The 17,644-nt window shown below is 48.6% G+C and overlaps 1 protein-coding gene across 1 annotated transcript in view; it reads right to left on the reverse strand.

Moving 5' to 3' along the window:
- Positions 1-3,051: 3,051 nt before the first annotated feature.
- Positions 3,052-17,644, reverse strand: part of Lct (lactase) — a 47,396-nt gene continuing 32,803 nt past the window's right edge. Inside the window, exons 9-17 of the mRNA XM_021199233.1 lie at positions 16,169-16,437; positions 12,997-13,287; positions 12,065-12,263; positions 10,980-11,182; positions 10,018-10,127; positions 7,760-7,894; positions 6,178-6,401; positions 4,736-4,966; positions 3,052-3,631 (exon numbers count right to left, since the gene is read on the reverse strand). Of these exons, the coding sequence (XP_021054892.1) occupies positions 3,414-3,631; positions 4,736-4,966; positions 6,178-6,401; positions 7,760-7,894; positions 10,018-10,127; positions 10,980-11,182; positions 12,065-12,263; positions 12,997-13,287; positions 16,169-16,437 (1,880 nt within the window). The 3' untranslated portion in view covers positions 3,052-3,413. The remainder of the gene's footprint in view (positions 3,632-4,735; positions 4,967-6,177; positions 6,402-7,759; positions 7,895-10,017; positions 10,128-10,979; positions 11,183-12,064; positions 12,264-12,996; positions 13,288-16,168; positions 16,438-17,644) is intronic.

A 17,644-nucleotide genomic window follows, 5' to 3' on the forward strand; every position in this document is an offset into this window, starting at 1 on the left:
CCAGCTTCTGGCTATTATAAATAAGGCTGCTATGAACATAGTGGAGCATGTGTCCTTATTACCAGTTGGAAGATCTTCTGGGTATATGCCCAGAAGAGATATTGCTGGATCCTCCGGTAGTCCTATGTCCAATTTTCGGAGAAACCGCCAGACTGATTTCCAGAGTGGTTGTACAAACTTGCAATCCTACCAGCAATGGAGGAGTGTTCCTCTTTCTCCACATCCTCGCCAGCATCTGCTGTCACCTGAATTTTTAATCTTAGCCATTCTGACTAGAGTGAAATGGTAACTCAGGGTTGTTTTGATTTAATTATGCCCTTTTCAAAAGATTCAAAACCCAAACCATTTGGCAGCCTTTTCCTATCAACAGAAAAAGAAGGTGTGTTCACCAAAAGTTCCTGACTGCCAAGCTAGTCATAGAACCTTTGGATAAAGTTTTAGTATGCATGTATAGGTGTTTTACCTATATGTATGTCTGTGTATCACATGCATGCAGTGCCCACAGAAGACAGAAGAAGGCATTGGATCCCCAGAACTATAGTTATAGACAGTTACTAGCTGCTGTATGGATGCTAAGAATCAACCTCAAGTCCTCTTAGAGAGCAGTTGCTCTTAACTGCTGAGCCATGTTTTCACCTTCCTGAATAGAAATTTCTATGGATATACTTTAGGTTAGAAATTCTTATGAAAAACCAAACTTTCAGACAGAATCACTCTTACTTGTTTTTAAATTTTTATTTTATATGTATGGGTATTTTTCCTACATGTATGTCTCTGTGTGACATGAGTGCCTAGTTTCCAGGGAAGCCAGAAGAGGGCATTGGATCCCCTGGAACTGGAGTTAGCAACAGTTATGAGCTGCCATGTGGGAACTTCAGGAGCACCAGAAGATTAGCAGTTTCTCTTAATTGCTGAGCCATTTCTCTAGCCACAGCATAATCTTTAAAAATTAGCCAAAAACTGGGGGGTTAAGGGGCTAGGAATTGAACCTTTGAGTCTTTGAATCTGATAAGCAAGTGTTTTGCCACCATACTACCTATGTCCCTGGCCTCTACTGCCCCCTGCCCCATCCCCTAGCAGGATCTCAAGATGTGTGATCCAAACTGGCTTCAAACTGGAAAGCCTCCTACCGCTACCTCCTGAGTACTAGGATTAAAGACAGGCATATACTATCATAGCTATAGGTTTAGATTTTTTTAAAAAAAAAAAAAAAACCTTTTTCTTTTCTTAAAGATTTATATGTGAGTACACTGTAGCTATCTTCAGACACCCCAGAAAAAGGCACTAGATCTGATTACAGATGGTTGTGAGCCACCATGCGGTTGCTGGGAAATGAACTCAGGACCTCTGGGTCAGTGCTCATAAATGACTGAGCCATCTCTCCAGTCCCTTAAAAGCTTTTTATTTTATGTACATGAGTGCTCTGTCTGCATGTGCACTTTTGTGCCAGAAGAGGGTATCAGATTCCATTATAGATGGTTGTGAGCCACCATGTGGTTACTGGGAATTGAACCCAGGACCTCTAGAAGAGCAGTCAGTGTTCTCAACCACTGAGCCATCTCTCCAGCCCCCAAACCCTTTCAACCCCTACCCCACCTTCTAGCCCACATCCACAGGTAGAGGAGAGGAGATGGTGAAAGGACAAGGGAGTGAGGACCTGTTTAGTGGTTCCCCTGGCAGTTCCAGTCTCTGTCAGGACACCAGCAGTCAGTTCATCAGTGTCAGGATACCACGCATGAATCTGCATCGGTGGCACGCTCCAGCAGAAACCACCAGGCCTCCGCCAAATCAGCACGAGGCAGCAGAGCAACCGGAACCAGCCAGGACCCAGAAGTTCTCTGCCGTGCCTCTCTCAAGGAAGCGAAGACCAGTGAAGACAAAGACTGCTGCAAGCCCAGCTAAGCAAGCACACCATGCACACCTCACATGTCCTCCCAAGGGCCTTGCCTCAGCAGAACACCGTGACACTATCACATGACATAGCCAGAAACCTCCCCTTCACAGGGCTAGACTTGCTTTTCATTTTTATTTAGTTATTTGGTTGACACAGGGTTTCTCTGTGTAGCCCTGGCTGTCCTGGAGCTTGCTATATAGACCAGGCTGGCCTCAAACTCACAGAGATCCTCCTGCCTCTGCCTCCCAAGTACTAGGATTGAAGATGTGTGTGTGTATCACTGTACCTGGCTTGCTTTTTATTTTAAAAATAATATCCTGGCTGGGCTGTGTTGGTGCAGTCCTTTAATCCCAGCACTCAGAGGCAGAGAGATCTCAGAGTTTCAGGACAGCTAGGTACGTTATACAGAAAAATCCTGTCTTAAAACAACAATTAATTCACTAGATCATAATAATAACAATTTCCTAGCTATCTGAGAATGGTCCGGAACAAAGGAGATTTCAAGTGGTTTCCACTGTGATTGTTTCTTTGTGTATATAAGACAGTTGCTAAAGGCCATACTTTGTCTTCTCCCATTGGTGTCGTGGTGTGTTTTGTAAATGGATAAACAAAGGAGCAGCTACACGTTCCATGTCTGTTTCCAGAATGTTCTGGCCAAAGACAGGCAAGGTCATTGGCCCCAAATACAGCAGAAAGAAATAAAATTCCAGGATAATATAGCCAGGCTGTAAAGTGGAAGTGGGGAGTGCTCAGGAGGGTTGTGGTACCTGAGCTTAGACTAGGTGGTGTTTTCAGAAAGGCTTCACAGGCCGAAGAAAGCATTGACGAAGGGAAGGAAGGAAGGGAGGGAGGGACTACAGGATGGTCAGGGATCCACCTGTCCTCGAGCACCACCACAGACAGACAGAAGAGGGAGGGAACAAGCTCCACAGGCCAGGCTCAAATCTCTTGGGCCTTCAAGTCACGGCTCGGGGCCTGGTGTCAGTTGTCTGATTTCAGGAGAGCTGGGAGTGCCATAAAATTTGGCAAGGGACATAGAACACAGGCCCCAAGGAATGTAAGCAAGCAGCCATGGTCTGCATTCAGAAATGCTTCATGTAGCATCATGCAATCCCATTGAACATACTCATCAACCACAGCAGGACACAATACAGGTCTCTATTTTCCATTTTATTCTACAGAGGTTTATGGAAAGAACTGCAAGAGGTGGCAAGAGCTGGTTCTTACTAAAGGAAGTCTGTGTTCTTGAGTCTACCATCAAACCCTGAAATGAGGACACAGAACCACGAGGCAGTTCAGCCTCTGCGTTTCCATGGGGGCACCTTGTGACTTCTCAGAGTCGGCAGAAAAATTCCCAGTGCCAAATATGTTTTCATTTCTATTGGAAACTTGAGATGCTTCAAGATGGAAATTACCTCCAGCAGTGCATAAAGCCAGGGGGAAGCAGCTCACGGCAGGCAGGAGTCTGGCATGGTGGCTAGCCAGGCTACTCTGTGCAACTTGAGGAGGTAGTGACTTGTCAGAAGGAAGAAATTCGACTCAGGCCATGCTGGGCTGGCTGTGTTGTCTCTTGCTTGGAGCGCTTGCAGTATTTGTATAACAGAAACGCCAGGCTGCAGACTGCAAGCAGCACAAGGGCGAAGAGCACATACAGTGCCGTCTGTGCTTCTGCGGTGCCCAGCATCAGCCCCAGGAAGGGCACCTCTGACTTCACAGGGCTGGCAGTGGGCCCAGCATCTGGGGAAAGACAATGGAGGCTCAGGCTCAGCACCGTTAGCCACCAGCCTGCTCTGATAAAGTCCTGCGGGTTCCTGTGGTCCAGAGGCTGCATAGTGTACACCTCAAACATACACAGGACAAGCAAGCTCATGGCTGTGCTGTTGGCATGGGTCCCCTTCATTGCTGTGTTGTTTGTTCTTGCTTTCTTTATTTTTTTATTTGGGTTTTCGAGACAGGGTTTCTCTGTGTAGCCCTGGCTGTCCTGGAACTCACTTTGTAGACCAGGCTGGTCTCAAACTCAGAAATCCACCTGCCTCTGCCTCCTGAGTGCTAGGATTAAAGGTGTGTACCACCACACCCGGCTTTTAATTTGTTTTTATAATGTGTACATGCATACCATGATGCTCATGTAGGGTTGGAAGACAGCTTTCAGGAATACTATTTGGGGTTCCTGGCACTGAACTCATACCACAGTGCTTTTACCTCTGAGCCATCTCACTGTGCCCCACCAAACCACATACTCGCCTTTCTCCTGAGACTGGCCTCTAGCTAGGCAGGTGGCCATGGATGGCTTGGAACTTCAAATTCTACTGCCTCTGACCATTAAGTGCTAGGATTACAGATGTGTGCTATGATACCGTTTGTATGGTGCTAGGTATTGAGCACCCATCATCTCGTGCATACTAGGTGAGCTCTCCACCAACTGAGCCACATCCTTAACCTTGTTTTAAGCATCACTTTGGGCAACTAAAGTTCATCCCAAATTGGATAATGGTCTTGTATTTTCATAGTCATTTATATTCTATAATCACCCAGCGAGTACCAGCCCCAATGCTTCTACAGTCCTCTGACTTGACCTAGTGACTGCCTGGAAGCGTCTGTCCTCAAGGAAGAGGTCACCGTGAGTGAGGGGTGGGGCAAGAGAATCTGAAGCTGCTCATTCCTACAGCAGGGCCCTGGTCTCTACATGCAACACTAGCTCCGAGTACCTGGAGCACCTGCTGACAAGTGAAGGGGCCAAAATGTGGGCAGCAAACATCTGAGCTGGAAGGTGGGTCAGTGGGAAGAACAGCCCCCTCTTGCCCTTTCCCCTTTGGTTGGTGCCTCCCAGAGCCACCTCACCTTCTGGTTGCTGGAGACAAGGATGAGGTCCTTGTGCAGGGTCAGGAAAGCCATTGCAGCGGACTATGGAGGCATAGAACTTGGCTGACGCCTTGGGAATCCTTGGCAAAGAAGGGTCAGAGCGGTTCACAAAGTGCACGCCGAACCTCTCTGCGAAGCCTGTGGCCCATTCAAAGTTGTCCATGATGCTCCAGACCGTGTACCCTCGAATGTCCACCTTATCTTGTACAGCTGCTCAAACACAGGCCTGGTGTGAGTATTCTTCACATCAAGACACCTGTGTGCCAGGCCTCCTGAAGCCAGGTTCATGGTTGTCCCCACTGTCCTAATAGTAGAGTGTGAGTTCAACTCTGAGACCCCATCCTGTGTCTTAGCAGGTCCTCTATAGTGGATATGCAGGGCTATCAGTATCTTTCTAGAAGGCTCGGTTCTGAGTGGAACTTAGCCTGAGCTAACCCCACTGCCTTCTTCTGTAACTCAAGAGATTGATCTGAGTCGGGACCCTGAAATACGCTCCCATGGAGAGGCAGAAACTTTTAGAAGCAAAAGATATGAGCTGTGATAGGACCTCTGGCCATTTCCTTGGCTGTGGTAGAGCACACAGTCTACATACATATCACACACACAGTATATGTTCATGTGAGTGCTATGTGTGGATGTATGTAGAAGCCAGAGATGACCCTCGGGTGTTTTTGGAATCTAATTCAGGTCTTATGGTTGTACAATGAGCGCATTACCAACTGAGCTATCTCCCCAGTCCTAACACCTTAGAAACCAAAAGCCCAGACCACTCTTGGCCTGCTGCGGGACAGTAATGTGCAGAGATGCCAAGAAAACCTGAGGGTTGGGGCTGGTGAGATGGCTCAGTGGGTAAGAGCACCCGACTGCTCTTCCAAAGGTCCGGAGTTCAAATCCCAGCAACCACATGGTGGCTCACAACCATCCGTAACAAGATCTGACGCCAATCTTCTGGAGTGTCTGAAGACAGCTACAGTGTACTTACATATAATAAACAAATAAATAAATAAATAAATAAATCTTTTTTTTTTTTTTAGGTTTTTTGAGACAGGGTTTCTCTGTGTAGCCCTGGCTGTCCTGGAACTCACTTTGTAGACCAGGCTGGCCTCGAACTCAGAAATCTGCCTGCCTCTGCCTCCCGAGTGCTGGGATTAAAGGCGTGTGCCACCACGCCCGGCAAATAAATCTTTTAAAAAAAAAAAAAAAAAAAAGAAAGAAAACCTGAGGGTTTCAGAGGACTCGAGTCCGACCCTAAGGTCTTGCCAGTGCAGGCAACTGGTTTTACTTGTACGTAAATCTAGGAAAAAGACCTTAGATTCTAGCTTCAAACAAATGCTTAAACTCAAGAGCAAAAGGCCATTGTGTGCCCGAGCATCCTCCTACGGACACTGTGATGCTTCCGCAGTGGATGTGAAAGCTCTTACCTTTGAGGGCTTCATTAATGTAGCTGCGGAGATAGTAGATCCTGTCGGTGTCATTGAGTTCTGGGTCTCCTCGTCGGGACACTCCATTCTCTGTGACATAAATTAGAGGGTTGTTGTACTCCTCCTTCAGCCAGTTCAAGATCCTCCGGAAGCCAAAAGGGGTCATCTTCAGCCAGAAAGAGCCAGAGTCTGGCCAGGAGCGGTCTGTAATGGAAGCAACTCCCCTGCAAGTTTACAAGGTAAAAATCAGCTCTTGTTTATAAGCTCCAGGTCTTGCTTTTTTCAGGAACCTACCCTTCCCACGGAATATACTTCACAGTAACATAGCAGCTCTGCATGTCCTGTTTAATGCTGAAATGCAAGCACTACCTTCAGAGAATGGGTCCTCAAGTCACCTGTCCAGATAATGACCTCCATTTTGGAGGTGCTCATCTGTGTAGTGGCAGGGAGCAGACAAGTGAGGTCCATCTCAAATGCCCACATCCCTGACCCTTCTACAAGGATGAAAGGGGAACAGCTCGTGGCAGCGGTGCCTGCTGTATCTGACGAGCCCTGTGTTTGCGCAGATGAAGCCTCCTCTATCCCCAGCACTTGATTTGCAGCACTTGATTCCACGTGGCTGAACTGAATGTTCTATCTCATAGGCTCTGGAGGAGGTTTCTGGGGAAACAGGCTCAGAACTTGAGACTACACGGGAGCAAGCAGAGGGTCTGACTCTGGTTCCAAGTAGAGGTGGGGAATGTTAGGCTTGTGTGTGAAGAAAGAACCAGGAAAATACTTGGTGTGAAAAAAGATGGAAGAGAAGGGCTGGAGAGCTACCTCTGTAAAGCCTTGTACGCAGGAGTCAATGTTAAAGGAAAATAGGGGGAGGGAGTGGCAGCACCTGTTTATACTCCCAGTGCGGGGAGGCAGACAGAGCCCTGCACACGCGTGAGCACGTGCACGCACAAAAGGCACAATAACTCTTGCTGTTATAAATAAATCACAACTAAGAGGATAACAATTATAAATAATTAATAACAGTAATCTCTTCTCCTCTCCTCTCCCCTCCCCTCCCCTCCCCTCCCGTCTTCTCTCTCTCTCTCTCTCTCTCTCTCTCTCTCTCTCTCTCTCTCTCTCNCTCTCGCTCTCGCTCTCGCTCTCGCTCTCTCTCCCTCCCCTTGGTATTTTTTGAGACAGGGTTTCTCTGTGTAGTCCTGACTATCCTGGAACTCACTCTGTAGATCAGGCTATTCTCAAACTCACAGAGATCCCCCTGCCTCTGCCTCCTGAGTGCTGGGATTAAAGATGTGCACCACTACAGTTGGGTTCATGCAAAAACGTCTCGTTCTTGTTCTCGGTGTTTCCTAGGAGGTTGTGTGTTATTTATACAGTCCATAAATGATAGTTTGGCTTTGTATTGAAGAACGAAGCCGAGGACTGTGATAGGGGGCAGTGCTGTATGGCTATCGTGGCTATCGCTTGCTGCGACCGAGCACACCCTGATGTCCACACCATGAGATATGTTCTGAGGCTACACAGACCTGAGTACAAGCTTGGCATGGAACGCTTTCTGCCTCACGTGCCCTGTTGACCACCTTACCTGTCGGCATCAAAGGACGAGATGGCAGCGGCGTAGTTGAGGTTGTAGGCTAGGACGGTGGTGTAGTGATTGAACCCAAAAAAGTCAAAGGTGCCCTGGATCTTCTTCTTTTCGCTCTCTGTAAATTCAGGGAGCCTGGAAAGAGGGAGCCATTAGGGGATGAGCCTTCCGGAAGAATCCCACTTTGAGGAGCATATCTGGACAGGGTAGGGAGCACTCAGAACTCCCGGCCCTTGGCTGTGAGTAAGCAGAGAGAAGCCCTTCTGTGTGCTGCTGCTTCCCTTCTCCCCAGAGTCACTCTGCCCATTGCCTCACGTCCTGTGTAAGCTCCCAGCAGGCTGCCTCCTGCCCCCACCCCCGCCCCACTTCCTTCAGACATTCGGATTTTAACCATTCGTGATAGATTTGAAAAGCACAAGCACATGGCGGGTAGCCACCTTAGCCGATTCCTGTACGCTCTTATACAGTCCTCCCAGCTCACCCTTGGGGAGTCCCTGCACTTCCCCTGGGCTTGCTGTATTCAGGCGCCTTCTGATGTCTAGCCTTACTTATGGGACAGCTCTGAGAACTCAGTGTTGGATGTGTGGACTTTTCTACAGTCATTCTTCCACTGGGCTTGTGTTCCTCAGCATTGCTTCTCTCTGGAGCCCCTAATACCCCTCAGCTGCTGCCCTCAAGGCCAAGGCCCTGCCTAGCTTCCAGACTTCCCCCACATGGCCCTGGGCCTACACGGCAGCAGGTTCAGTCTCAGCTCCGTGCTGCATGGACTCTGTCTGTACCCCACCCCTGAGACACAGTGACTTCTGCTCCCCCAAGTCCTTGTTTCTATGAAGGTCTAACTCCACCAACATCCTGCCTTAGCTGTAAAGTCCCCAGAGTCTGCCTCCCAGGTTTCTTTGGAGTTTTCTTTCTCCTGAAGAAACAGAGAAGTAGGGTTCCATGGTACCTCATCACCCCGGCTGCTCTGTCAGCTACCGGAGGGGCCAGACTCTGCCTATGTACCCTACTCCGTTCTGACCCAGATGTACAGTAGCAGCTTGGAAAAGCTGTGTGGAGGAGCCAAAATGCCCACTTGTAGACTGGCACATCAGACCCTGGCCAAGCCTTACCCATCAGGACCTGCCCTATATGGGCCAGGTGTGTATGACATAGTAAGAACTAGAATCGTAAATATCCCCTGGTGGGAGAGACGGCAGATTTGAGGGAAAGACCCCAAGGCTGTTAGAAATGCATACTTACTGAGTTCCTTTCCTCCTCCACGGGCCACATGACTAGTGGAAAGCTGGTGAATCTGTCCCCACAAAGCCACGGGCCATCTTTTTGTGCTTTTGCACATCTTACACGCCCGGTGGCAACTGGATAGTTCTCAAACCTAGGCGGTTGGCGCTGGGGGCAGGCAGCCCTGATCTGAGCATCACTCCTGGGGTTAAGCACTGCTGCCCTGGCCTTTATTCCTCATCTTTAGCAGCTATGGGATCCATGACTGACAGCTGCTCCTGACAGGAAGTGTGGGGAGCCAGGAAGAAGTGCGGATGTGGTATGAAGCACTGCCATCTGCTGGCTCAGTGACAACAAGTGCATGCTCCACTGTCCCCAGACAATGGCTTTCGCACAGGGTGACAAACTAGAGTTGGATAAACTGGGGAATTTGTCCTTGAAGTGTGGCAATGGGGTTACTTAGAAGAGGGCACTCTTGGGACAGAGCTCATGCTCTTCTGGAGAACAAGAACAGTAATGGCAATTGTTTGTCCCTTGTCAGGCTCTGAGATGATTTTTTTTAATGAAAATTTGTTTTCATACAAAAATTAAAAATAAAAAAATAAATTTTAAAAAATTGTTTTCATTTTGACTGTTCACCTTCTCCAACTCTACTCAGATCTTCCCACCTCTCTACTCAACTCTAGCTAACTGTGTTTTCTCTCAAACAAACACCACCTACCCACAGATCAGCGACTCAACTCTCATCAGAAATGCATCTTCCTGTAGTAGACGGGAATTAACACAGAGACCCAACTGGACCAAGTGTGCAGACCAGAGTCCTTGGAGCCCTAAGTCCTAAACTCCTCCATCCAGCCCCTCACTCCCCTGGAGGATCTATGCACAGAACAGGAGGTGGGAAGATGGGAGGAGTCTGAGACACCAGGACTGAGCTGTGTCTCCCATGCTGTCTGCTTAGCACAGACAGAGCTGTAGGTGTGGTCCCCTGTCTGGCACTGCCACCCAGACCACACATTCACTGCTGTGGACCCAGCACTTACCTGGACTTGTTGAGGCCTGCCGCCAGGCTTCTGTCACGAATCCGTGTCTTCATCACCTCGGGGTAATCTCCATTTTTGAAGATGGGGTGTGCAAACCAGCCCCCCATAAACTGTGGAAAGAGAGGGAGTGGTAAATCTTTGTCGAAGCTGACATGGGAGAGATGTCTCTCACCTTTCACAGGCTCTGGCAGTCCTAGGAGAGGCTGGACCATGAGGGCCATTCTCTCCCTCCTGTCAGGCAACCTTCATTGAACATGGTATTCCCTATGGGCATCTATTTACTATAGAATTGACTTCCAGGAACAGTGTATGCATATTTGTTTATGAACTAGTTGTTTATTTGTTCAGGGACACTAAAGAGTTTCTCAGAAATCAAGGGACTCTGGCCCGGAAGTGATGGGTTCAGCCGGGCTCTATTACCTACTGTAGTCAGGTCTCAGTGTGGCACAAGCTAGCTTCAAACTCATTATATAGCCAAGGATGGCCTTCAGACTTATGACCATTCTTTTCAGTCTTCATGATGCTGGATTACAGGCACACATCAGCACCATCAGTTTATGCAGTGCTAAAGACAGAACTCAGGCTTCATGCACTCTAAGCAAGGACTCAGCCAAATGAGTTACATCCCGGCCCTGTACTAACACGTTCAACTATCAGTAGTAGTAGCAGCAGTAGTAGTAGTGTATGCATGCCTCTCTCTCTCTCTGTGTGTGTGTGTGTGTGTGTGTGTGTGTGTGTGTGTGTGGCAGAGTGAGGGTGGATACCATGGGTGCACATATGGGAACCAGAAGATAGCCCCTCGGAGTGTCTTCTCTTCTGCTCTCCTGTGGGTTCTGAGGCTAGAACTCAAGCCCCAGGCTCGCATTGACCTTTGCCTGCCGAGCCATCCTACCAACCACAATCTTGAAGACTTAAACCACACTGGGAGAGAAGACTGTCAAGAAATGACAGAGAGCACAGACCTGTACATATCTCCTGGCCGCCTCCACATCCTCCTGGTTGGAAGGATCCCTGGGCTCCGCCCAGTCGCTGCTGATGGTGATGGAGATCACACCTCCCTGGCTGTTACGGTATGTGCTGTTGTAGAGATGCCAAGCCTCGGCATGGGCCTTTATTAGGTTGTGTCCAGCAGTGTATGGAGCTGTGCCAGGCCTGAAAGAGATTCCTGGAAACACACAAGGATGTCAGCAGAAAGCATCATCCTGTCTGCGTCCGAAAGGGAGGACTTGACACTAGGAAGCCTGCGATGCCAATTTCCCCTACTGAATGGCAGAGAGTAGTCAGCCTTGTTGTGTCTTTCTCAGAAGGACAAGCAGCAAAGAGTTCTTGTAGGAAGAGAATGGGGTAGCTTGTGGGTGGCCGCAGCAGCACTCTGGCTGGGAGAAGGTACTTGATCACTGTAGGCTTGTGTATCCCTCTGCAGTGGGATGTCTACCATGATGTATGCTCAGAAGCTGAGGCCCTTGAGCTCTAGAGGATCACCGTGAAGTCAGGACTGGAGGGCACAGCCAGTGGTCACAATGACCCGCTCCAGGAGAACAAGGGCTCAAATCAAAGTGCCCTGGAAGATATGCCTATTGGTAACTCAGGACGTCTCTCCCCATTCCATTGCAAGTTTAAAAACAGAACATGTGGAGATACACATGAGTGAGCACAAGTGGAAGCCAGGGGACAGCTTCAGGTGTCACTGATACAGGAAGACTGTGTACTTCTCTGAGACAGTGTCATTTCTTGTGGCCTACACTAAGCTAGACTGTGACCAGTGGGCCCCAGGGAGCCACCTGACTTTGCCTTCTCAGGGTTGGGATTATAAATGTGTCTGGGTTGTTTGTTTGTTTGTTTGTTTGCATGGGATCTGAGGAGAGAATCTGAGCCCCATATTTTCATGGCAAGCCCTTCACCCACTGACCCATCTTCTCAGGTCAATGGAGGCAGGGTTTCCAACATACTGCCTGGCCATGATTCTCGTGCCACCTGGAGTTCGAGTGTTCCCGGTGCTGAGAATATTATGACCCAAAGAGCTGACAAGTTGGACGAGGGCTTTTACCTGGAGCAGATACCCCGCTGCCGTAGCCATGGGCCGCAATGACGAAGGGCTCATTCAGTGTGATCCAGAACTTGACTTTGTCCCCCAGCCTCCGGAAGAGCACATCTGCATAGTCCTTAAACCTCTGCACAATTGTCTCGTTCTCCCAGCCCCCGATGTCCTGCAGCGCCTGGGGCAGGTCCCAGTGATATATGGTCACCTATGAGCAAGTCAGATCAGGGGTCCATCAACCATTCCTCAGGAAGCTGGCAACATGAGACATACAAGCACATCTCCAGGGACACTGACCTGGAAAGGCTCAAAGGCTTTGAACCATCTCCAGGCCTGGGAAGGAAAGGTTTTGTCCTTTAATTCCGTACCATGTGAATTTACAGACAACTCAAAACCAAAGTTGAAAACCCAGTTATGTGCTGGGGAAAAGGCTCGGCGGGCAAAGATGCTGCCACCAAACCCAATGACCTGAGTTCAAGCTCCAGAACCCACATGGTGAAAGGATAGAAGCCACCCCTATAAAGTTGTCCTGGTACACACACACACACACACACACACACACACCACATCTTTGGGGGGTTGGGAGTATGTAGAGTACTTGCTTAACATGCATGGAGCCCCGGGCTCCAGCCCAGCACCACATATATACAGCATGGCAGTGCACACCTGTAAGCTTAGCTCTTACAAGGTGGAAGCAGACAGATCAGAAGTTCAAGGACATCTTCAGCTACTTAAGGAGCTGGAGGCCTGCTGGGATATATGAGACTTTGTCCCAAACATAAGTCAATAAGTAAGATCCTATCTGACAAATAAATAAATGGATATGAGAGGCAGTACCTTAAAAATAAATACATTAAATAAATAAAATAAGAACTCAGCATTTTGTTTGTATCAGACGGGGGCCCCTCTTGACCCACTGCCTCCAGGGGCCACACCCTCACCTGTGGTGTGATGCCGGCAGCCAGCAGCGCATCTATGAAGCGAACATAGTAGCTGAGGCCTGCTTCGTTGATGAACTTGGTGGTTCCGTCGGGGAGGATTCTAGGCCAGGAGATGGAGAAGCGGTAGTGGGACACACCCAGGTTCTGAAGGGCCACCACATCCTCAGCAATCTTGTGGTAACTGTCGCATGCCACATCTCCGTTGTCGTCATTCCCAACTTTCAGTGGAGTGTGGGAAAATGTGTCCCAGATACTAAGTCCTTTGCCATCTGCTCTCCACGCACCTTCAACCTCAAGATGACAAGTGTGGTCTAAGTCATCTGAACACAGATTCTCTACTGCTGGCTCGGGGCGCCTCCTCTGCATACCCCGCCTCCAGCTGCTAAAGCTGCACCACACTGCAATCCGACCTTCCTTGTGACCATGCAGTGCTGGAGTGTCCCCTCCCAACCCTCTCTCTCTTGCAGTGTGTGTGTGGTGTGTGTGTGTGTGTAAAAGAAAGACAGAGACAGGGAGAGTCTCATACAGCCTAGGCTGGCTTTGAACTCTGTAACACAGGATCAGGTATTCTACGAGTCTGCTCGCCATGCTCCGTCTCCGACTCCCAGATTGTATATTTCGCTGTACTTTCCCACTTAATGCTGGCAGTGGGCTCTGGCCTTCGGTGGGTACTCACTAAAGAGCTTGAGTGAACACTTTCACATCCCCTACCACCTCCAAAGACAGCCAAACAGAAAGTCAGGATACTGCTGTGGAGTATTGTAGTCCAGACACACTCAGTGCTTCTATGCCTTCCTCCTCCCCTCTGACTCCCTTCCGATAAGTTCCTGGAGAATGCCTGTCTATGGTGGTCAGTGGGTACAGAGGCACCGCTTCTGTAATTTACTAAGACATTTCAACAACTACGGCATGACTGGTCATAGCTGAGGCAGCGCTGCATTCAATAATGCACACCCAGTCCTGCATTCAATAATGCACACCCAGTGCTGCCTGGGGGAGGATGGAGTGGAGCCAACAGGAGCAGTCATGGGGAATCATCTGTGTGGAAGTGAAGGAGGCTGAAGCCAAAGGGAATAGATAAGGATGTAAGAAGCCACAGAGAGGGGGGCGTGGGAGGGAGATGCAAGGGAGAGGGAAGAGAGAGGGAGAGGGAGAGGGAGGAGAAATCTTCACTGGGGAAAGGGGATACAAACATGGACAAATGAACAGGCTAGCATTAACCCTGTGGAGTCAGATTTTTACTGGGTATGAACTCAGGGCTTTACATATACACGGGTAGGGCTGCAGGAGGTGGCTAAGTCAGAAGAGGTTTTGGCTGAAAACAGGAGGCAGGAGGCCCTGGGCTCTCTACCCAGCGATGCCTATACCAGGAGTGTTGGTGCATGCTAACAAGTACAGCACTTGGGGCGTAGAGGCAGGAGGATGAGAAGTTCAAGGTCATCCTTAGCTAGAATGAGTTTGAAGCTAGCTTGGTATACACAACACCCTGTCCTATAATAAATAAATAATATAAATAAATAAATAAATAAATAAGGAGGGAGATATATACAGACGTGTGTGGGGGTGCATGCACGCGCTTCTCAGCTGTGCTAATTAAGAGGACCTACAAGCTGTGACACCCCAGCAGCTGTGGGGATACCAGATTCCAGACTGTTTGCTGCTGTGAGAAACTGCTGGGACTCACCAGAGAAACCGCTGCTTTACAGCTGGGGAAGGAAGATGAGCCCATTGTGCCAGAAAGGACTAAGGAAGACGGGCTAGCATGTGGCTTAACCAGTAGAGGACTGCCTACCTTGCATGAATCACCAGACTAGCCCAGCTCCAGCATCTCATAAACCAGGCACAGTGGCACACACCCGTAACCCTAGCATCTGAGGAGAAGGAGCTGGAAGGGTCAAGAATTCAAGAATTAAGGTACTCAGCAAACTGTGTGAGACCTTGTCTCAAAGGGGAAAAAAAAAAAAAAAAGAGGAGGAGGAATAGTGATGATGACAGTGGTGGTGGTGATGATGATGAAGAAGAAAAGGAAGGAAGGGGAGGGAGGAGAAAGGGGAAGGGAGGCAGAGAGGAAGTTAGGGAAGGAGGGAGAAAAAATATTTAATAAAATAAAAATGCTGATCAGACCCAAGTTGAGAAATCCTGCCACAGAGGACTAACGCTGTGCCTGAAACCTAACAGGGCGAAGCCTCTGGAATCTTGGCCTTCGCCCTGGTAAGCCTTTCGTGTAAGGCGCTGGTCAGAGCACTTATCAGGGTGAGGCCTGGCATCTCCTGGAGTTGAACAAATAGAACAAATGAGAACGTAGGTAACGTTTACCCAATAAACATCCGTCTGTGGCAGATCTGCGGCTGGGACTTTCTCACGTGGCGGGGTGGCACTGGAGGCTAGCTAACCTGGGCGGTAGTGACATCTAACAAAGCCCAGATAAGCTAGTCCTTCCATGCATTGCTTTGTCACAGTATTTTAGCACAGAGTAAGCGATACGGAGGTAGAAGGTAGGGGACACGGGCACACTGTGAGTTCCCTATCAAGTAACTTGACTACTGTGTTTTCCGTGTGCACTTGAGATCAGTCCCAGAGTCTCACACATGATGATGGTGAGCGGGCCTGCCCTGAGCCACCCCTCGCCATTACCTTTCCTTTTTCTGAGGAAAGATAAGAACATCACATTTTTTGCATTCACCTCCTTTGGCATGAACACAGTAGGAGTCTGATGTCAGAACATCAGGAAAAGGGCAGGCCTAGTTTGGAGCCAATTTAGGCAAGCTGCCTGCTTGGATGAGCTGTGTGAGGAGACCTCCAGATGGAGATTGTCGATTGGTGCCCTTTCCAGAACATTCTGTCATGGCTCAACCTGCTCCGTTTGGCCTTCAAATATCCATTTCAGCACTTGACCAGATCTACAGACACCTAGGAAATAAATATCTGGCCAATCTGGAAAGATGTTTCTAGACTGAATTAACGAAAGTAGGGAGAACCGCCCTGAATGTGAGTGGTCCCGTTCACAGGCTAAGCATCAGCACCCGTCTCCCTCAGCTTCCCGACTGCAGATGCGACCTGACCAGGTCCGTCCCACTCTCAGCTTCCATGTCTGCCTCCCCGGGTGCTGTGCAGAAGCTTGGAGCCCAGCAGCAATGCAGGAAACCGACCTCCGTGGCTCCAAAGTTCTCACCTGATAGGAAGCAGACGCTGCACTCCAGATGAAGCCCTTGGGGAAGTCTCCATACAGGAACTCATCCTCCTTGGCTAGGGGCATGCCGTTGTTGGTAATGACCTCTGTATAGTACCTGGCTGAGGCTCTCGCTGTTCGAGGTCTGCTCACATGATCAAAGTCGACGTGGTACAATCCAAATTTCATGGTGTAGCCGTGCAGCCACTCGAAGTTGTCCATCAGCGCCCAGGCAGAGTAGCCTCGAAGGTCCACACCGTCCAGCCTGTAGGCTAGGAACACCCCACAGAGAGCAAGAACGCTTCACATCAGTGGGTAGGTGTTGGGGTCTCATGGTATCGTGCATCCCGGGGTAAAAAGGTATTTATAGGCACGAATTTGAATTGAGCTATGAAGTGTTTAACCCGACACCTCATTCCTCAAAGGGCAGTGTACAAGGATGGGACGTTCAGGCATGTGTCCGCAGTCCTACAGATTGCATTCAGGCAAGGGAAAATTGGGTTTAAAAAAAAAATTTTTTTTTAAATTCCTCCTGGCCACGGCCTACAGAGTAAATGTAGTGTAATATACTCCTGGAGACAGGCCAAAGTACAGAGACGTCTGGCTTTCGCTCTGGACTCCTACAAGAAAAGTTTGATACCTTTTTGAATTGTTGTCTGGTGCACCAATTGTCCACGTGTCGAGTCATGTGCGTTCTTGTTTCGTTGTCTGTATGAGTGGCCGTTCTGTGTTCCATGTCTAAATGTATTAGAGCTTGCTAAATTCTTGTTTGCTTTCGCAGTCTTGCCACTGCGACCCTAACAAGGCTTGTGGCTTAGCCAGAAATCAAACACAGCAGGAGGGCTCCTGCGGAAAAACTGCTTTTTTGAGTGCCTTTAAACTCTAAATTTTAGAGCAAAACAAAAAAAGGCTGATTGTCGGTTTTTTCCTAGAGATTTCTCATGATTAGTGTTTTTAGTACGTGACAAGGGTCTTTATTTGTAACTTTATAGCTAAACAATGTAAAGTTCTGTGGTCTAAATTTAAAATTCGTGTAGCCGCTTCACTTGAGTTTTTGACTTGCTTTAAGGTTATAAAAAATGCTCTACATGGCTTAAGTTATTGATGTTCATTAAAGGTTATAACTTTGGTTACAAACGGTTAGCTTTAAATTGGTTAACTCAGGGTTAGAGTCATTCAAGGATTGATAAGGTGTTTTAAAATTGGGCTTTGCCTTCCCACGTGGGGAGGATAAAGCTCAAAATGGCCTTGGCGGGCTTTTCTTTTGTTCTCAAACCGAACCAAAAGAAGTTCTTGTGGCCACACCCCCTGCCTTCAGGGAGGCTGTCCACCTGTTGCTAATAGTAAAGATTTAATTCAAAATTTATAGGAGGTCAATCAGGCATTGCAGGGTAGCTTGCCTATTTCATATAAAATTATTAAAGAGTTTGTTTTTACTTGATAATTGTTAAGGGTTTGCTTCTGGTAAACTGGTTATCA

Source organism: Mus pahari, chromosome 5, assembly GCF_900095145.1.
Source record: "Mus pahari chromosome 5, PAHARI_EIJ_v1.1, whole genome shotgun sequence".
NCBI lineage: Eukaryota > Metazoa > Chordata > Mammalia > Rodentia > Muridae > Mus > Mus pahari.